The sequence below is a fragment of the Trichophyton rubrum genome (genome assembly GCF_000151425.1).
Source record: "Trichophyton rubrum CBS 118892 genomic scaffold supercont2.3, whole genome shotgun sequence".
Lineage (NCBI taxonomy): Eukaryota > Fungi > Ascomycota > Eurotiomycetes > Onygenales > Arthrodermataceae > Trichophyton > Trichophyton rubrum.
Window position 1 is genome coordinate 2,448,352 of NW_003456426.1, and position 16,560 is coordinate 2,464,911.

Sequence of the window (16,560 nt, forward strand, 5' to 3'; positions counted from 1 at the left end):
GTGGGCCGAAAAATAGCAGATGGGTATCAAAATAAGCACAGTCCCTTCTCAATGTCTTTTTTGGCCTATTATCTCACCTTTCCCATCATGCTTTGTAGGCAAGATATTCACAATGGATAAGATAAGACGGGCTATCATGGCTCTACTTCTTAGTATCCATGAACAAATGTCCATCAAGATGGTGTTTAGGCCCATTGGCTGTGGAGAGCTAAGTGAACCCAAGGCTGGCATCCAGCGTCTCCCCTTCAGGTGACAGTGGTTAGAGTCCAGAGTCCATCTCTGCACGGCACAACTCGGCATCCGCCGTATTCAACAGCCTGCTTCCAAAGTAATAACTTGTCATGCTGCCAATAATTCGCATTTTATGCCAGAAATGGAGGGTTGGGTCCTTTCAGGTGCCAGCTTTTCTAGGCATGTAATATTGATTATCGACAAGTCATCCACATCCTTGGGCCAAGAGAAGGAGTGAGTTTAGAAGTACGATGCAAGCTGACAAGCTGGGACTATCCTGGCTGTCTAAGAACACATCCGCGGTCTATAAAATAACGTCTGGCGACTCTAATGCATCGTCGAGTGGTCATCCAAACGGTCACATGATCCACATGGCCCGCTTGACCTGTTAGATAGCCGAGGTCCCAACCTACACATCAGCCGTCCTTAGTGGTGTAGAGGTAACATCCGAGTCTCTCACACTCGTGCCCGGGGTTCGATTCCCCGCTAGGGAGCGCATTCATTTGTTTTTTATTTCCTCTTTTTTTCACCCTCAGTTGAATGAAGAATATCTTTTTTACTATGATATGGAAGAATATGAAGGACAAGTCTGCATCTTCTTTCGATTTTTATCGGATGTGCTTTGGGTCGCATTAGTTACTCCTTAGCTTCATAAATAACGCCTGCGTGCTGGGAATACCCAAACTCGCCCCTGCATTGACATCCCACACCCCAGCCAGCTTCCGGCTGATTGTTTCCAACAGGGATGATATCCCGAGTCTGTGGAGGTCAGCCACGCCCTATAACTTCCTCGACTTATTCCGGGTAATCTGGTCATGCCAGCAGGCTGTCCCTAATAATATGATGGCTTACGGAGTATGTCGGAAGAAGGTATGTATCCTTGAAGCCTCACAGTTTAATTAATACCTGAAAGCAGGTTGACATTCAGGCCGGCCATGCTACCTAATGAATGCCCTATATCTAGTGTGAAATCCAATAGGGAGCTTGCATCTTCGCTTATTGACTTTCGTCCTGAGACTAGAGAAGTAGAATATATTAAACGACGACAGGATAGGCATATAAACCGACTTTATATATCCGTGAAGCTACAGTTCTAGATCAGACCTCCGAAGCCACAATATATATATTGGTAAATGGGCCTGCTTGTCTGTTCTCTATGCAAGATTCTTGATGTCGACCTTGCGCTTTTGATATTTTTTCTCCAGCCAAGGCTCTCTATACCTGGCCATCTCCCCGGATTCTGCTGCGGATATCAATGAGAAATATATGGCACCTTCATGGAATAATATACCCAATATCTATGAAACGATTGCTTCTTCCGGATAATCGACATGGGATTGCGCTGGAGTTATATGGCAGAGTCTCGTATTGGAATTGTGATCCTGACGGAAATCACAGGCCGTGGTCTATAGAGCTTGAAATTATTCAATCTCTGATGATCTGGAAGTGCCCTATATTTCTCATCCTCCATGGCTTCTCTGGGTATAAATAGGGGCTCATATTCCAGTCCAGAAAGTGATCTCCATCAACCAAAACAATCTTGACAACTGCTACAGTTGAACGCTTCGAACGATCACACTCTGAGCCCGTGGAAATACAGACATCTCCCTCTCAAATCTGCAATAATGCATTTCATTTCGCTGATTACCCTCTCTCTCGTCGCCGTTGCGAACGGCGCAGCATTGAAAGAAGAGGCAACTCCCGGCAACGGCAACAATCTAGTTCCTGCTCAAGTCTGTAAGGTCGGTTACAACTATTGTGGATGGTATCTTGCTGATGGCCTTGGTGAGTATTTTCACTCCTTCAGTGGCTGTGCTTGCTTTGCCCTAACCTGAGCATTAGGATGGGGGAATGTCCCTGACCTCCAGGGTCTGTATGATTGCGTCTCTCCTACCAGTGCCAGATATCTAGAGCACTGCAGCAAAGGATGCACGAGCGGCTGTGCACACTGTGCATGAACGGAATACTTCACATCTGGTGTAGAGGGGTTATTTCTAGTCCGGACGATATGATATTATGATGTTGGTAGCCAAATTGTATAGCCGTATCGTGCTGGGTTCAACACGCATCACAGATACAAGAGATATCTAATATAGGCCTTGAAAGTGTATTCTGCATCCTGATATTTCCATGCAAGTAGAGAAGCCGCAGTCGTGATAGATAGGCTTAGTCATCTGTGTTGATATCGATTTCCAGCGACGACGACGACAAATTCAACGACACTTCTCGCGATGATGAAAAGACACAAGCCATAAAGACACGAAATGCCGGCGATTGACAGCTTTTCAGAACTCCGAATACGCCTGGTTGCCATGCGGCTCCGCGGACATAGTTATCGTCCAAGAAAAGCGCACAAAGATGACCGAGGATGGAACATCCCTGAATACGAGGACGTTACGAAGATCACACAACATCTCGATCCACCCCGAAATCCGTGTTTGTTGTCCGCCACGGCTATCTCTGCCGAGTATCAGGAGCAAAAGACGATAACCTCCCAGGAAACCGCTCAGAGAGACGAAATGGCGCCTCCGAGGAGTTAACAGGTCGTGTTGGACGTCCCATGTTTCTTGAAGGATCGACACTGCGTCATATTGTGGTACGGGGGTACCAGGGAAGTACACCAAGGAATGCTCGTACCTTTCGAAGGACCCGGTAGGGCTGAAGATGAGCGTGCCGAGAAGATGCCTGAGTGCCTTTCAGCGCCCGTCTCCGAGCAATTCGAGATAACAAGACGGAGCGTCGGTCCAATGTCACGCGGCAGTCTTTGCGATATGGCATTTCGGCGCAAGTTGATTGCCGCAAGACCGCCCAGCTGCTAGAACGAAGTCAAACTTGCATGCGATTCCTTGCCAGCGTGGAGAGAACGGCTTGTTTGCTAACAAATTCTTGCGCACGCCGAGCCAGGTGACAACTTGACATGCGTGGACATGCGGCTCAAGAGACGCCCGGCCGCGGCCTGAGTGCCTTGGTGAATATTCATTATTCTCTCGCTGTCGTATTTGCTTCTCCGGCCATGATGAAGGTGCCGGAGCCGTGAACATAGGCATAAAGGGAAGCCCAGATTCACTGCACCGATTCTTAGCTGAACCGGCTTCTCCACAGTCGGAGATCTCCCCCGGTCAAAGAGGGGGGAGGTTGGGAATCGTTCACAGCAGCTACATACATACGTCACGGCCAATGACCGTTTGTGTGGATGTCTCAAGCGTTCGTCTAGCAGGCCATTCGCAGAACAGTCATTGACCGGCTCGTTCCAGCGCATCCTCGCTTGAAAATGAGAGCATAAATACAACCGGGTCGCCCCCCTCGATTGTTCTTGTGCTTCCCTGTTTATTCACCGACTACCGACTTCTAGCCCTAACTAATAGTTATCTGAGACATCTCTTATGACGCAGGGCGTTGTGACTTCCACTCTTTTCTCCTTCGCTTGCTAGACGCAAGAGTTTTTCCTGCTTGATTTCACTTCTGCTCGTATACAACGTACCTTGCTCACCAGATTTGCAATTGATTTGCACGTCTCCAAGTTGCTGGACGACATACATCTACTTTCTATAAACGCTATAGTTCATGTATTCTGGACAAGAGCAAGCCACAGCAACAATGCCTGATCGCCCACTATTCCTGGCTCAGACAACTCAGTCGACCTCCTCCTCCGTCCCAAGCCTCTCTACTTCCACGACCACCTGCTCAGGGAACAGCGATACATCGAAGACTCCCCTTCACTCTTCGTCGTTGCCACACTTCTTCCACCGTCACAGCAGGGGATCCAGCCTGGGCGGAACTACCTCTCCGCCAACTGCAAGCTCCCACCTAGAGCCACCAACCTCTCCCTCCCGAAGCCATTTCTTCAGCTCATTCTCTCACTCCCGATCTCGTTCCCAGTCTCGGCCAAAATCTCCTGCTCCAGCCCCAATTGATACTAGCACATCTCATCACCTAGCCCATGGCGGCCAACAGACTACTTCGCCCACACATATGGTGAGCCCGGAGCTGAACACGCCAGACTCGGCTGCGGACGAATGTCACAAGAAGAAGCGCCATTCTCGCAAGAGCAGCAGCTCTAATCACAAGAGACGCAGCAGCACCATGACGCAAGTTGGCAGACATGGAAATGACTGGCTATTCAATGGTTTTAGCGTGAGGGACCAGGTTGGGAAGTTTCTAGATCATGACAAGTAAATAAGAGACGAGGGGGGAGGGATTTTTAGTTGTCAGAGCTTGGTCTGCCGATGCCTTCAGTGAAGGCTTCTTTTTCGATTTTCTTTTTTTTTTTTATTGCGCTGATGAAGTGATGACATTCATTGTGTTTCGATGGTATTGACTCTGACATACCCTTGTCCCATCTATCTTATCTGTTTCCATTGCTAGTTATGTGTTGGAAGACTCTCTGGTCTTTCTTCCCATATCCATTCATCTGGAATGATTCTGCTGGTAGCATCAAAATACTACATAATACTATCAATACATTACCTCTTCTACCAACAACCCAGTTAAGTCTTACAAATATTACAAGACACAAGAAGCTTTCCAACAAGATTATCCTCCCGAATACTCATAAGAGCGGATTCATAACCGGGAGAAAATTAGACAAAGCCAACAAACAGCAGATAGGTAAGTGACTCAAACATCTGACCCCCTTAAATCACTGGAGCATAGCAAGTAGAGCTTTCTCGTAATCCCCTCTGGTCTCACCGGCGACCCGTGACCTCAACGGCTTGCCGTACTTCTTCTCATACTCCTGCTTGACTTGTTCAAGGTGGTGTTTGTTCCAGTGAATACGCACCAGTCTCTCGATCAGAAGGCAATCGTTAGTGCCCATGCCAGCCATGGTATCTTCCAACGCCAGCACATCATGCATGACAGGCCGAACTGCCTTTTCAAGCATATACACCAGTGCATCACGGATATGGCCAGAGAAATGGCTTGTGATCTGCACGCTGAGAGGCGTATTGTGCTTCTTGGGGAAGTCATCGCAAAGCGCACGGATCTGGTTGTTGGATCGCTGGGTGATGATCTGCCAGACCGTGTTCTTGGGTACGCCTGTGTTTCCTCCCATGGCTCCCCAGAGCTGCGACATGTCTTGGTCATGCTGGTACTGGTTCGGAGGGGCACTTTCTTCGCAACGAGTTGCGGCTAGAACCAAGTTGAAAAACTGTTCTGTCTGCATGGACAGGTCACCGCGTACATCTGCCTCGAGGGTACGTCCGAAGGTGGCCTTGTACGCTGTCTTGATGGCATTCATGTCTGCGTTGGAGCGGGAAAGCAGGACATCATTGAGCAGCTTTTCATTGGTGCCCATACCCTTGATGGCTTTGTTGATAGCGTGGACATCCTGCATCAGGGGTCCGCGTACAAGAGCCATCATAACATCTCTAAACTTGCCTCCGCATTCCTTTTCGATGTCCTTTTCCAGGTTGCGCTTGTGGCGAGAGTTGAAGGTATGTGAGATAAGAGCCATTTGAAGCGGGTCTGGCCTTGCAAGAACTTCTATCAGCGTGAGCTCGTCAGTCCCGAAGCCCTTCATGGCTTTGCGCAGAATGTCAGCTTCTCTGCTGGCGTCTCCTTGTGCCATCTGCCCTGGCACGTAGCCCGGAGACGGAGGTGCTGGTGGCCCGCTAGGCGGTGCACCATACCCCGGCTGAGGGGGATATCCCTGCGGAGGGTAGCCTTGCGGAGGATAGCCTTGAGGTGGGTATCCTTGTGCGGGAGGATATTGTCCCTGAGGCGGATATCCGTACGGCGGGGCACCACCCGGTGGAGGGGCGCCATACTGTCCCTGCGGAGGAGGAGGGCCGCCTTGGGGAGGATACTGCCCTTGAGGGGGAGGATGCTGTCCCTGCGGTGGGTAGTATTGACCTTGCGCGCCTCCAGGGGGAGGATACTGGCCTTGCGGAGGGTACTGGCCGTGAGGGGGGTACTGTCCTTGTGGTGGTGGCTGGCCATGAGGAGGATAGCCCTGAGGAGGGTATCCCTGAGGCGGCGCACCACCCTGCGGCGGATAGGGGTACTCTAGACATATCGTAATTAGTACGGCTTCACTAATAATGGGCTAAGGGGGTTGTGCGTATAGGGGGGCTGGTTGGGCGCAACATACGGCCTGGCGGGGGATATCCAGCCATGACAGAGGCAAAAGCGAGCAAGAGCCGCAGTGACTGGTCTGGAGTAGGATAATTAGCAATCTATGCCCTCCGTAGTAATAGGTTGCAGCAGTGCGAGTGAGCTAGATGGCTTAGTGAACTATGTCGCTGGTAGGTGTTGCTGGGGGATCTGGCTGGTTAAATAAAAGGCGACCTAAACCCAGGATCCTCCACCTCCAGCCCCTCCAAAGCGGCGCTTCTCATCACGAACGCCAATCCTCTGTTTCTCGTGTTTATATCCACCGCCAACACTGGCTGTGGCAGTGCCTGTCCTTGGTGCTCTCTAACTATCGACGCAGACAGTGGCACGGTCGGCAGTTAAGCAGATGCTGACTCTCGTGGCTGTGGGTGGCCGTGAGCCCCTGAAGCTGGATTTATGGCTGGCCAGGGAGGAGTTCAGGGGGAAGTATAGAAACATAGAAACCAGACCACAGACTCGATTGGGATGAAGCTCCAAAGCTATTGAGTGAGAATCCTGATATCCAGGTGTTGCCATATCAAAACCCTTCGCCCAATGGCTAACTCTTCCGCTGACACTCCTTTTCAAACCCGCGATATGCGAGAGGGTGCCCATTATATTAAAATCGGCAAAGCGTTGTATTTCTGTTTAATAGCCCCAGATCCATCAAGTCTTCTTCCGGAATCACAGTCCTTAGCAAACAGATGGGCCGGATAGTCCTTGAGTATGATTCATCGTATATATCCAAGTCCGGGCACGGCTTGCGGCAAGCTAAGCCTGAAGCAATGAGGATGGTGTGTAAGTACACTTCGGTGCTGTGCCTGAGGTCCTATTCACGCAATTCGGCCCTGGTTATAGGAGAATAGGGACGGCCCTCGTTCGAGGAGTTTCCCTAGAAAAGAGGTAGAATATACTAAATAAATAGAGTAGAAGGTCCGTTTGCCTTTAAGTCTAGGATATAATCTCACAGTTACAAGCTATCCCTCGTCCTCCAGAGCTTGATAGTCTCTTTCAGTGCGCCGTCGATGGCTCCCTTACATAGGATCTATTACTTAAAACCCGCATCTACGAACGCTATTTACATTTCGGGGGCTGTCGATATAAATATTAGTTACCTGATATATTGCCGCGATCCGACTGCTTAGTTTTCACGCATGGCGATATAGCGCCTCGCAATATTATAATCGACGAGCAAAGCAACATAGCGGGAGTACTAGACTAGGAATACGCAGGATGGTACCCCGATTATTGGGAATAAACACAGATCTTGAGACCTGCTTTTTGGAGCGACTGGTCAGCGTGGATGGATCTGACTGCGCCGCACAAGTGGGATCTTAGTGGTATTAATGCCGCTCGGAAGGTTTTGTTCTAATAAGCATGGCAACCATAGCAATTGTGTTTCATTGAGGAGAATAGAATAGATCATAGAGCTATCAGTTGAGCTTTTTAGCGGTTTGCTTGTTCGCAACAGCAGCAGTCGCAAAAGCAACCTTGATCTCTCCCCAAGCAACAGATATCACCCAGAGCGGAACAATGACCCAAAGGACGTTGAAAAAAACCAGGTAGAGCCACAGATAGACCGGATCGCTCGTCTCCAAGCCAACACTGCCCGAGAACCACTCTGGTCCAAACGTCATGAACCCGCCATACAGCTCCCCCACGGCCAAGATAATTGATGAAAACCACAGGCAGCTAGAGTACTTCGCTTTGGAAGCGCTCGTAGCACTCGTGGACGAAGACATGGTAAGCAGGTAGCAGATATAAACTGCCAGCGGACCCCCGATCAGCACGGTCAATAGCTCTAGGCAGACCACGCACAGGTCAGCACCTAACCAGCGCGCATCTGCCTTGCCGTACTCCTGCCACATTCTAGCACTGGCTCCCACACCGTAAGCGGGACCGTAAGCTCTATCTGGCCTGTTAAGGAAGTATGGTGGTCCATAGACGCCGGGGATGGTCTCGCCTGGTTGAAGCTGCTTGTAGCTGAAGAAGCAGTGGTAGAGGAATGATCCCTCAATCAAGAGATGAGTTCCGGCGTCGTAGGCGTGCCAGAAGAAAAGGAGGCGGTTGCGAAGCTGGTTGGAAGGGATAAGGGCGGTGCCTAGGAGGTAGGAGAGAGGCATTATTGAGAGGGCGGCCGTGATGGAGAGGAGCGTCGGAACGTCAGCGGTAAACGCTGGGACGGCGGTAGAAGTCGTCATCTTGTCCTCTTTCTCCGGCCTCAATTCAATGAGACTTACTTTCGAGCAACTATCGCTTGTGTCGTGGGTTACGAGTTGTTTAGATGCAGAGCCCTGGATGGGAAGTGTTTTGTGACTCTTTCCTTTCGATGCTTGTCCAATGGTGCAATACACAGCTTGGGTGCCGGCCCTCGTCGTCCTTATTCGTCTCCCCTTAACTTCACAATCCCTATTGTCCCATTGTCCTCAGATTGTCTTTGTCGTATTCTTTGTTGTCTTTTCTTCTTCCTCTTCTCAAATACAGTCATGTGATTTTCAATTTAAGCTGCTTATTCATCCAGGTTAACCTTAATTGGATCGAGGTTAATCCGTAACTTTATTAATAAGCGAGTGTAAACTCTATGGAAACCTCGAACATAAAAAGACGAAGAAATTTGATTGAAAAGTGACCATGTTAGATGAATACAGAATTCTGGTACGCAAAGCATAAATTCAAGATGAACAGATCATAATATTCCTCCTGAGTTGAAGTGGCTTAAAATTTCAGAGTGTGGTTTGGTACTTTGAAGACTAGAGCTAGTTCCTCGGTCCTCGAACAAGATGTTCCAAGACACGGATAGATACCTCCTTTCTCATCCCATCTTCCACCTCAGGAAGGACATGTTTCTTATCGTATAGCCTCTCCCCCTCGTCTAGTTCATGCAGGTACAGCCTAGCCTGCATGTCAATGTCTCCCGTCACGTCCAAGTTGAACCGTTCAGCCTCATCTAGATGGCCGGTAAGATGAGCGAGCATGAGCCGATTGGCCTGGGCGTTGGCGTCTTTGCGGAGTATAAAACATTCAGGCATCTCAGTATATTTTGTGCTCTGTGCCCCAGCTGGGGCAGTGTGCTCACTGGTGGTATCGCCAACGGGGGTGGCGCTGATTTGCTCAATTATGGTGTATATTTTGGTAGGTATGAGCTGCAGTTTAATCCTTTTCTTGCGTTTTACTGGTTCTTCGTGGATTTCACGTTCAACTCGCACTATTACCGTGCGACCAGATGCAAACTCGACTACTTGTTCAGTAAAGTCTTCTTCGAACGTTACGCGGAATTCCATGCGGGTGCGTTCCTTCAAATTGCCGTAGCTGGTTGATATTTGGTCTCGCATCTTGCTCTCTGCACGAAGTCTGCTCAGATGTGACGATATATAGACGGGCGTTGGGTTTGGATTTGCTGCGTCGATTTCAGTGCGGAAAACATGGTAGATCCAGACGGGTTCCGGTGCGTCATCCTCCTGAGCCTCATCGGGATCCTCATCGTCTTCTTCGCCATCTGTTGTTTCGACTTCCATACCAGGTTGGTCATCTTCCTGTATCGGTTCTGGTTGCTTAGCTGCATGGCTAGTTGGACGTTTTCTCCTTGATGATGACGCTTTGGGTTCATCGGGGTTCCTGGGAGATATGCTCGCCTCACTAACATTGGCTTCTGCCGATGTATTAATAGCCGAATTATCCCTCTTCTTCACAACATTCCTTTCCAGAGCCATTTTATTAACAGACCAGCTATACTCCCTGCGCTCGATATTCCGCTGGATATCTTGCAGCCTTCTCTTCTCTATGCTAGTCAGGGGTATCTTTGCATCAAATTTCGCCTTAACGTTCTCAAACTCCATCTTCTCAATACTAGACCGTTCATTCATCAGGCCAATTTGTTCAAGCCTTTTGAAAGCTGCTTCTATAGCATCTAGTCTCTCCAGATAGGCTGCATGCTTTCGGTCCACAGGTAAAAAGCTTTGAGGCGCCCATACGACTGGCTTGCGGCGAAGGCTTTGGGATCTCCATGCCGCATCCGTAGGTCTGATAGGGGTTGGAGATGGTGGGTGTGGTGGTTGTTGAGAACTAGGCGGTGGAAGGGGTGCGAATATTGTCCGCTTCTTTTTAGCTGCTTCTTCGGCAAGGCGTAGCTGTAACCACGATTCAGCTTCATCATCGCTCATACGTGTTTGGTTAGAGCTGGTAGAACGTTGAGATGATTGGGACAGCCGTCCCACCTTTGTTGGCTCTAGATTCAGTGGATTCGTGCTTTTAATGGAGCTTAGATCGTTAATTTCTAAAGGAGTAGCAGTTTCCAGGCTATTCCCGGTCAAGTCCACAATTTCAGGGGGTTCTTTTGTATCCTGGCCTTCAGCATCATCGTCGTCTTCGTCTTCTTCAGAGCTAGCGCTACCATTAGAGTCATTTTCGTTGCTGTCAGCGTCAAAGAGGTAATTAAGATTAGCAGGAGGTCTAAAAAGCTGTTCGCTGCTGCTTCGTTGGCTAGATGGGCTTGGGTGGGAGATTTGGTTAGATCGATGTGCGTATTGCTGCAGGGAAAGACGACCGGTTTGACGGCCAGCAATTGACGTAGAGGAACGAGGCCGAAGGCCGAAGGCCTTTCTGGCCTGTATATTCTTGGCACTGAACATGCTCGTATTCAACGTTGAATTCAGCTACTACGTGGGGGTAAAGCCGGATAGGTGTAGAAGATACGATAAGCAGGTTAGTGAACGGTAGCAGTTTGAACCAGCATTAGTGTAAGTAGGTAGTGAACGAGAGTAAAGATCGCAAACTGAAGATGTAGCTGGCAGCAAATGTGAGCCGTAGGTGAAAAGCAAAAAGGGTAAAATATCAAAGCATCTCATGTGAAGACCAGTGACATCTTAGCAGGTTATATCCAGCTCAAGTGAAGTTATCAAGCTTCGGCATCTTGGTATATTGTGGATAGAGTAGACGGAATATTAAAGGATAAAGGTGAGTCTGGTAGCATCTATCCGTATGTCCGAGGGGCTGTAATGATATCCAAAGTAGTAAACATATCCTTAACCCCAAGGCGGAGGACCATGAAAGGATAGCCCCTTTCGTCTAAGGATAGACCCTATCCTTAGGATTAAGGATATGCTCTAGAGATATAGTTAGCCTTGGACTCAAGACTTCCGGAGTATTTTAGCCATCCATGATATGATATCTCCAGATGCAATACCAATGTCCATCCTAAGCCTCCAGATCATGAATTCTTTGACCGATGAAGGTATATGGGCACTTTATACCAGATTCCTTGCCAGATGAGGTTGCTTTTCGACAAATTTTGTATTGATAGTGGGAAAGGCAACTCCACGAATACTCGAAGGTATAGCATGCGTTGGCCATCATAATGACATGAAGGCACTCTGTCACCAGTTATCTTTGTCCCTCTTTAACCATCATTACCTCCGTGATCTCGTGGTATATCCATTCTCAACAGTTGCGGTCGTCTTGTGTAGTCTCCCGTACAATCAGACGGCTAGCATTTACCCGCGAGCGCCTTCGCAAAGCCAGAGACGCAGTTTAACAGGCTGTAGCTAGGATTTCCTCTCTTTATCCGGTCCACAAGAAGCAATGTCCATCGTATGATGATATAAAAGTCCTTCCAACTGGGCCTCGCTCACCATAGCATCCTCAGCAACAGCGTAGAACTCTCTCACAACGCACCACAATAAACCCGGTCAGAGACCGTCAAGCCGGCCAGACTGTCCATTCTGCATCGCGAATGCCTCTAGTCAAGGGAAAATGGGAGAAAAACAAGAAAAAAGGTCACGAAGCCGCTTGTTTTGCGTGTCTTGAGTGTGGGGGTGTGACATATTTTTGTCTCAGGCGAAGGAAGAAACATCTTGGGATTCTTCAACACCTGCCGGCGACAACCGACAGCAGCAACACCAACGACACCACCACTATGACATGCCAGTGCTAGCGAGGACGCTCGGTATTACTTCAGCTTTCGTATCTCCTCTTTTACGGTAGCTGGCGTCTCGAGCGAGAAGCCATGCTCGACTTTGACCGGCGGTAGACGCACATACGGGGACTGGAGCTGCGGTCCGCTTGTTTATATACAACTACATACACCACACCACAACCGCTCTCTGGGAGGATGGAAAACCCCAAGGAGGGCGGCTCAGCGCTGGTAGACTTGGGAAAAGAGCTGACTTGCTCTGTGAGTGTTGTTTTTTTCACTACTGCTGTGGTGTTGCGACTGTTCTGACCGCAAGATAGATATGCACCGAGATTCTCTACCAGCCGCTGACCTTGCTCGACTGCCTACATACATTTTGCGGATCGTGTTTGAAAAGCTGGTTCTCATGGCAGGCGTCGAATCCCACGGATAGCAACAGACCGCGGTTTACATGTCCGTCCTGTCGGGCATCTGTTCGAGACACAAGACACGATGCGAAAGTGGCCACCTTACTCGATCTCTTCCTCCAGTCAAACCCGGATCAAGCAAAGTCGGCTGAGGAGAAGGAGGAGATCGCATCGGAGTACAAACATGGGGATTCTGTGCTGCCTGAAGTCGAGCAGATAGTGCGGTCTGCAAGTGACGATGAGGATGAGAGGCTCCTAGCGGAGGTCAGAGATATGAGTCTGCGGGATGTTCAGGGAGCCAGCGGTATTGGAAGCGGCAGCAGCCGGCGTCGCCATCGTAGTCCGCTGGCACCGCGCCCACGAGGAAGATCGGAGCGCAGTCCGGGTGCACAGGCGAGGGAGCAGCGGGTGGAAGATGCGAGGCGGAGACGACGGGCGGAAAGGCGAATGAATGCCTCACCGGCCATGCGCAATCCTCGAGACATGAGCCCGGAATCGAGAAGGGTTGAGCATCAGTCCAGCCTACGGTCACTCATTGGGTCAACGGGTGAATCAGCCATCGAGGACGAGATCCTACGACAAATTGCAGAGGAAGGGCTGCTGGATGGCATCGACTTACATACTCTGACACCTACGCAGGAAGACGAGTTGACGGAACGCATTGCGCAGGCCTTCAGGCGGCGGCATCGAGTTCCCTCTCCCACCCACACATCAAGGCGAAGAGAGAGCCAGTCGCCAGCTCAGCCACGGCCGGTATCACAGGATAGACAGCAGCAGCCTCAGCAGTCTCAGCAACAGCAACAGGAGCGGTCTCCCAGTGCTTCAACCTCTACGCCTCGGGCTAGAGAGCCTACCAGACGGGCTCCACCGGCCTCTAGACCTCGTCTTCTAGAGCCTACCACCGCTCATAATGCTGCAAACCACCGCCGAAGTGCTTCTGATCAAGGCACGGGCACTCGGAGACGGCGTACATCGCCAACTCTGCCCACGGGCTTCTCCCTCTCTTCCGAGGCACTAGCCCAGCCTGCGGCCCACACAGCTAGCGGTGGCTCTACTGCAGGTTCCGGCACCGGCACTGTTGCGGGAAGTGGTCCTGGGACTGGGCCGTCCCGCAGACGAGCCTCAAATGGCTCCCTTCCGCCGACATCACTACGGAACCAGACAATTTTACCACTCCGGGTCAACCGTTCAAGACGTCCTTCGTCTCCTGGAGAGCGGCAGCGCCGGCGGAGCCCTGCTGCTATCAATCCAAACGGAGGAAACACCGCTGCTGAGCCTCCTCCTCCTGCTGCAACGTCCGTCGTCGGTGAAATTACTGGGCTCCATACTTCGAACAGGCGTCAGGCTTCCCAGTCACAGCCATCTACTCCAGCCACCGCTACGGCTGCTGTCAACACACCGGTAACCACCTCTCCGCCGCCGGGGCCAATTAGACGAGTCTCAAATCCTGTTATTCTACCGTCTACTCTGTCGCCTGCTCAGATGCCCCCCGAGCCTTCAATATCATGTGAACGGTGCGGGAAGAACAATATACAATATGAACTGCACAAGGTTTGCAAGCTTTGCAAGTCGGGCAATTATTGTCTATGTGCTCGTTGCTATCGTCTCGGCCGCGGATGTCTGCATTGGTTTGGATTTGGTCACGCGGCGCAATACTTCTTTGAGAAGAAGATGGCATCTTTGAACAAACCGTTGAACGAACAAAAACCGCCTCACAAGCTGACCTGGCGTAGGTACTTACGGCCACCGGAGGAACGAGTAGAACAATCATCGTCATCTTCCCAGAGCCCACGGTCTGCTCATGTGCTGCTTTCCAGACGAGTACAGATGGGCATGTTCTGTGATATGTGCAAGCGGTTTGCCGATGAATGTTTCTGGAAATGCAGAGAATGCAATGACGGTGAATGGGGATTCTGTAACAAGTGCGTTAACCAGGACAAATGCTGCACGCATCCTCTCTTGCCGATATCCCGTGTCAAGGTGAAGCCAAAGACAGATGCACAAATGTCTCCACGAACCACAGCCTCGCCTCCGTCTCCAACGGAAGCCGCCGAATACAGACCCCTCACATTCTCTACGCAATGCAATGTCTGTACATACCCTATCCCTCCTTCAACCACACGATTCCATTGCATCCAGTGTAACGAGGGTGACTACGATATGTGCACGAATTGCTATCTGAAGTTAGGGGCATCGGGCAAAATCAGCAAGGAAAACGGCCGAAATGGCTGGCGACGGTGCCTACAGGGCCATCGCATGATAATTGTTGGCTTTGAGGACCACCGAGTAGGACAGATGAGAGTCGTCGTCCAGGGCCTTGTGGGCGGACACGCATGGAAGGACGAACACATCCCAACCCCCTCTTCCGGCGCCAGGAGAGATACCAGCAATAACAGCAACACTCCCACCAGTCCCGTCTCCGAAGTCAACGGAACACCAAGCCGAATTGCCCTCCAACGACAAGACTCCGGCCGCTGGACATGGACCGAACCCACCGACTCAAGTGACAGCAACTTCAGGCAACGACGCAGACTTAACCGAGCCAGACAACATCTCTCTTCTGGTCCCGAGAGTCCGTCGGACAGCTCCTCTTCGTCCCCCTTCCCGCTTAGCACCACCCGCTTCCCTCCATCAGGTGGCATCGGCCTACGCCTTATCGCCAAATGGTCACATCACCCTGAACCTGACAATAATGACGAGATAATGTTTCCCCGGGGCGCGGAGATCACGGAAGCTGAAAATATCAATGACGATTGGCTTTGGGGATGCTATGCTGGCCAGAAAGGGTTTTTGCCCGGCGGATACGTCCTTCTCATTGACGAGGTAGGCACCGATGGTCTCCGGTAAAAAGATAAACGATATGAAATATTTTCTCGATCTAATTTTTTTTCTTGTTGATATCTTTCTTACTTCTTTTCTTCCTTTCTATCTGTCCCTTCCAGCTGGACGGATGCACGAGTCATGACGAATAAGACGATGGATGGATACACATACAGGGATGACATTTATACACAAGGGAATATACTACCGCTAGATATAATGGTCATGAGTTAAACGCCTTTTCCTTCTTATCTACTACCGAGCTAGTTAGTTGATTAGCTATCTCTTTAATTTCAGCAGGGCGGCAAAGACGATCCTTCGTGAAACATGAATCGAAACATGTCCCGTCTCTGTAGCCATACGTCTTGAGCCCGACATCGGCAGGCCAGGCAATAAGCTATTCAAACCAATTTACTTGACTTTATGCCAGGTAGGAGTCGAAAATTGACAGGCATTAGCAGCGCGGGGAACAAGGCAGAGTGTGTCCAGACGACCAAGGGGACTAAGGGGTACGTACGCGTGTACATATACAACGGCACATTCTGCACAGCGTTCCCGCTTAAATTGCCCGGCAAAAAAAAAACCTGATATCTATATGCATAAAGGCAATAAATCGGTGTTCAACTAGTTACTTACCCGTCTGCCAGCTAATCAACCGTACGACGGCGGGAGAGGATATTGAAATTGCCCGAAGTATCAAAAGCCGACGGGCGGGTAAACAGTAGGCCAACTAGTTTGCTTGTTGTTAGCATATCCTTTGAACGACGTAGTCCGCGGGTCGCCGGAGGGCGGGAACTATACCTTCGTTCAAGAAACGAATCGGACATGCTCGCATCCAAGGCTGAGGAGGGTATGTGTGTTGGGATGCAAACGGGAAAACCTCGGTGGTGCCTGTATTGAGAAGGGGAAAAAAGGGAAAAGAAGGGCAGATGATGCTTTGGCGTGAGGCTTTTACGCAAGCTAGGGTTACGCGACAGATGCGCAGTGTTTTTGTGTTTGTGTTTCTGTGTCTTCAAATAGGTCGTAGGAATGATATGTTTCGTCTTGCAGTAGTAGTAGAGAGCATTATGTGTGATGTGCATGTCTGGCATTAATTTAACC

The 16,560-nt window shown here is 50.1% G+C and overlaps 7 protein-coding genes and 1 non-coding gene across 8 annotated transcripts; 4 read left to right on the plus strand and 4 right to left on the minus strand.

Annotated features, from left to right (window-relative positions):
• The first annotated feature begins 654 nt into the window (after window positions 1–654).
• Window positions 655–725, plus strand: TERG_10534. The gene has a single exon. It is a non-coding gene; the product is annotated as a tRNA-Glu (tRNA).
• Window positions 726–1,856: 1,131 nt separating this feature from the next.
• TERG_03671 (uncharacterized protein) lies at window positions 1,857–2,189 on the plus strand (the record flags this gene model as incomplete). The annotated part of the gene is made up of 2 exons (XM_003236577.1): window positions 1,857–2,016; window positions 2,074–2,189. 2 exons carry the CDS (start codon window positions 1,857–1,859, stop codon window positions 2,187–2,189), a joined length of 276 nt encoding a protein of 91 aa, XP_003236625.1.
• Window positions 2,190–2,516: 327 nt separating this feature from the next.
• On the minus strand, window positions 2,517–3,490 carry TERG_12036 (uncharacterized protein; the record flags this gene model as incomplete). The annotated part of the gene is made up of 4 exons (XM_047751058.1): window positions 2,517–2,812; window positions 2,869–3,046; window positions 3,126–3,297; window positions 3,399–3,490. 4 exons carry the CDS (start codon window positions 3,488–3,490, stop codon window positions 2,517–2,519), a joined length of 738 nt encoding a protein of 245 aa, XP_047606023.1.
• Window positions 3,491–3,828: 338 nt separating this feature from the next.
• On the plus strand, window positions 3,829–4,407 carry TERG_03672 (uncharacterized protein; the record flags this gene model as incomplete). Its single annotated transcript, XM_003236578.2, has 1 exon — window positions 3,829–4,407. The coding sequence occupies one exon, from the start codon at window positions 3,829–3,831 to the stop codon at window positions 4,405–4,407; it is 579 nt and encodes a 192-aa protein (XP_003236626.2).
• Window positions 4,408–4,870: 463 nt separating this feature from the next.
• TERG_03673 (uncharacterized protein) lies at window positions 4,871–6,347 on the minus strand (the record flags this gene model as incomplete). The annotated part of the gene is made up of 2 exons (XM_003236579.1): window positions 4,871–6,237; window positions 6,323–6,347. The coding sequence occupies 2 exons, from the start codon at window positions 6,345–6,347 to the stop codon at window positions 4,871–4,873; spliced, it is 1,392 nt and encodes a 463-aa protein (XP_003236627.1).
• Window positions 6,348–7,757: 1,410 nt separating this feature from the next.
• Window positions 7,758–8,525, minus strand: TERG_03674 (uncharacterized protein; the record flags this gene model as incomplete). Its single annotated transcript, XM_003236580.1, has 1 exon — window positions 7,758–8,525. One exon carries the CDS (start codon window positions 8,523–8,525, stop codon window positions 7,758–7,760), a length of 768 nt encoding a protein of 255 aa, XP_003236628.1.
• A 555-nt stretch (window positions 8,526–9,080) lies between these two features.
• Window positions 9,081–10,952, minus strand: TERG_03675 (uncharacterized protein; the record flags this gene model as incomplete). Its single annotated transcript, XM_003236581.1, has 1 exon — window positions 9,081–10,952. The coding sequence occupies one exon, from the start codon at window positions 10,950–10,952 to the stop codon at window positions 9,081–9,083; it is 1,872 nt and encodes a 623-aa protein (XP_003236629.1).
• Window positions 10,953–12,242: 1,290 nt separating this feature from the next.
• On the plus strand, window positions 12,243–16,167 carry TERG_03676 (uncharacterized protein). The gene is made up of 2 exons (XM_003236582.2): window positions 12,243–12,493; window positions 12,553–16,167. Exons 1-2 carry the CDS (start codon window positions 12,431–12,433, stop codon window positions 15,484–15,486), a joined length of 2,997 nt encoding a protein of 998 aa, XP_003236630.1. The 5' UTR covers window positions 12,243–12,430; the 3' UTR covers window positions 15,487–16,167.
• Window positions 16,168–16,560: the final 393 nt, after the last annotated feature.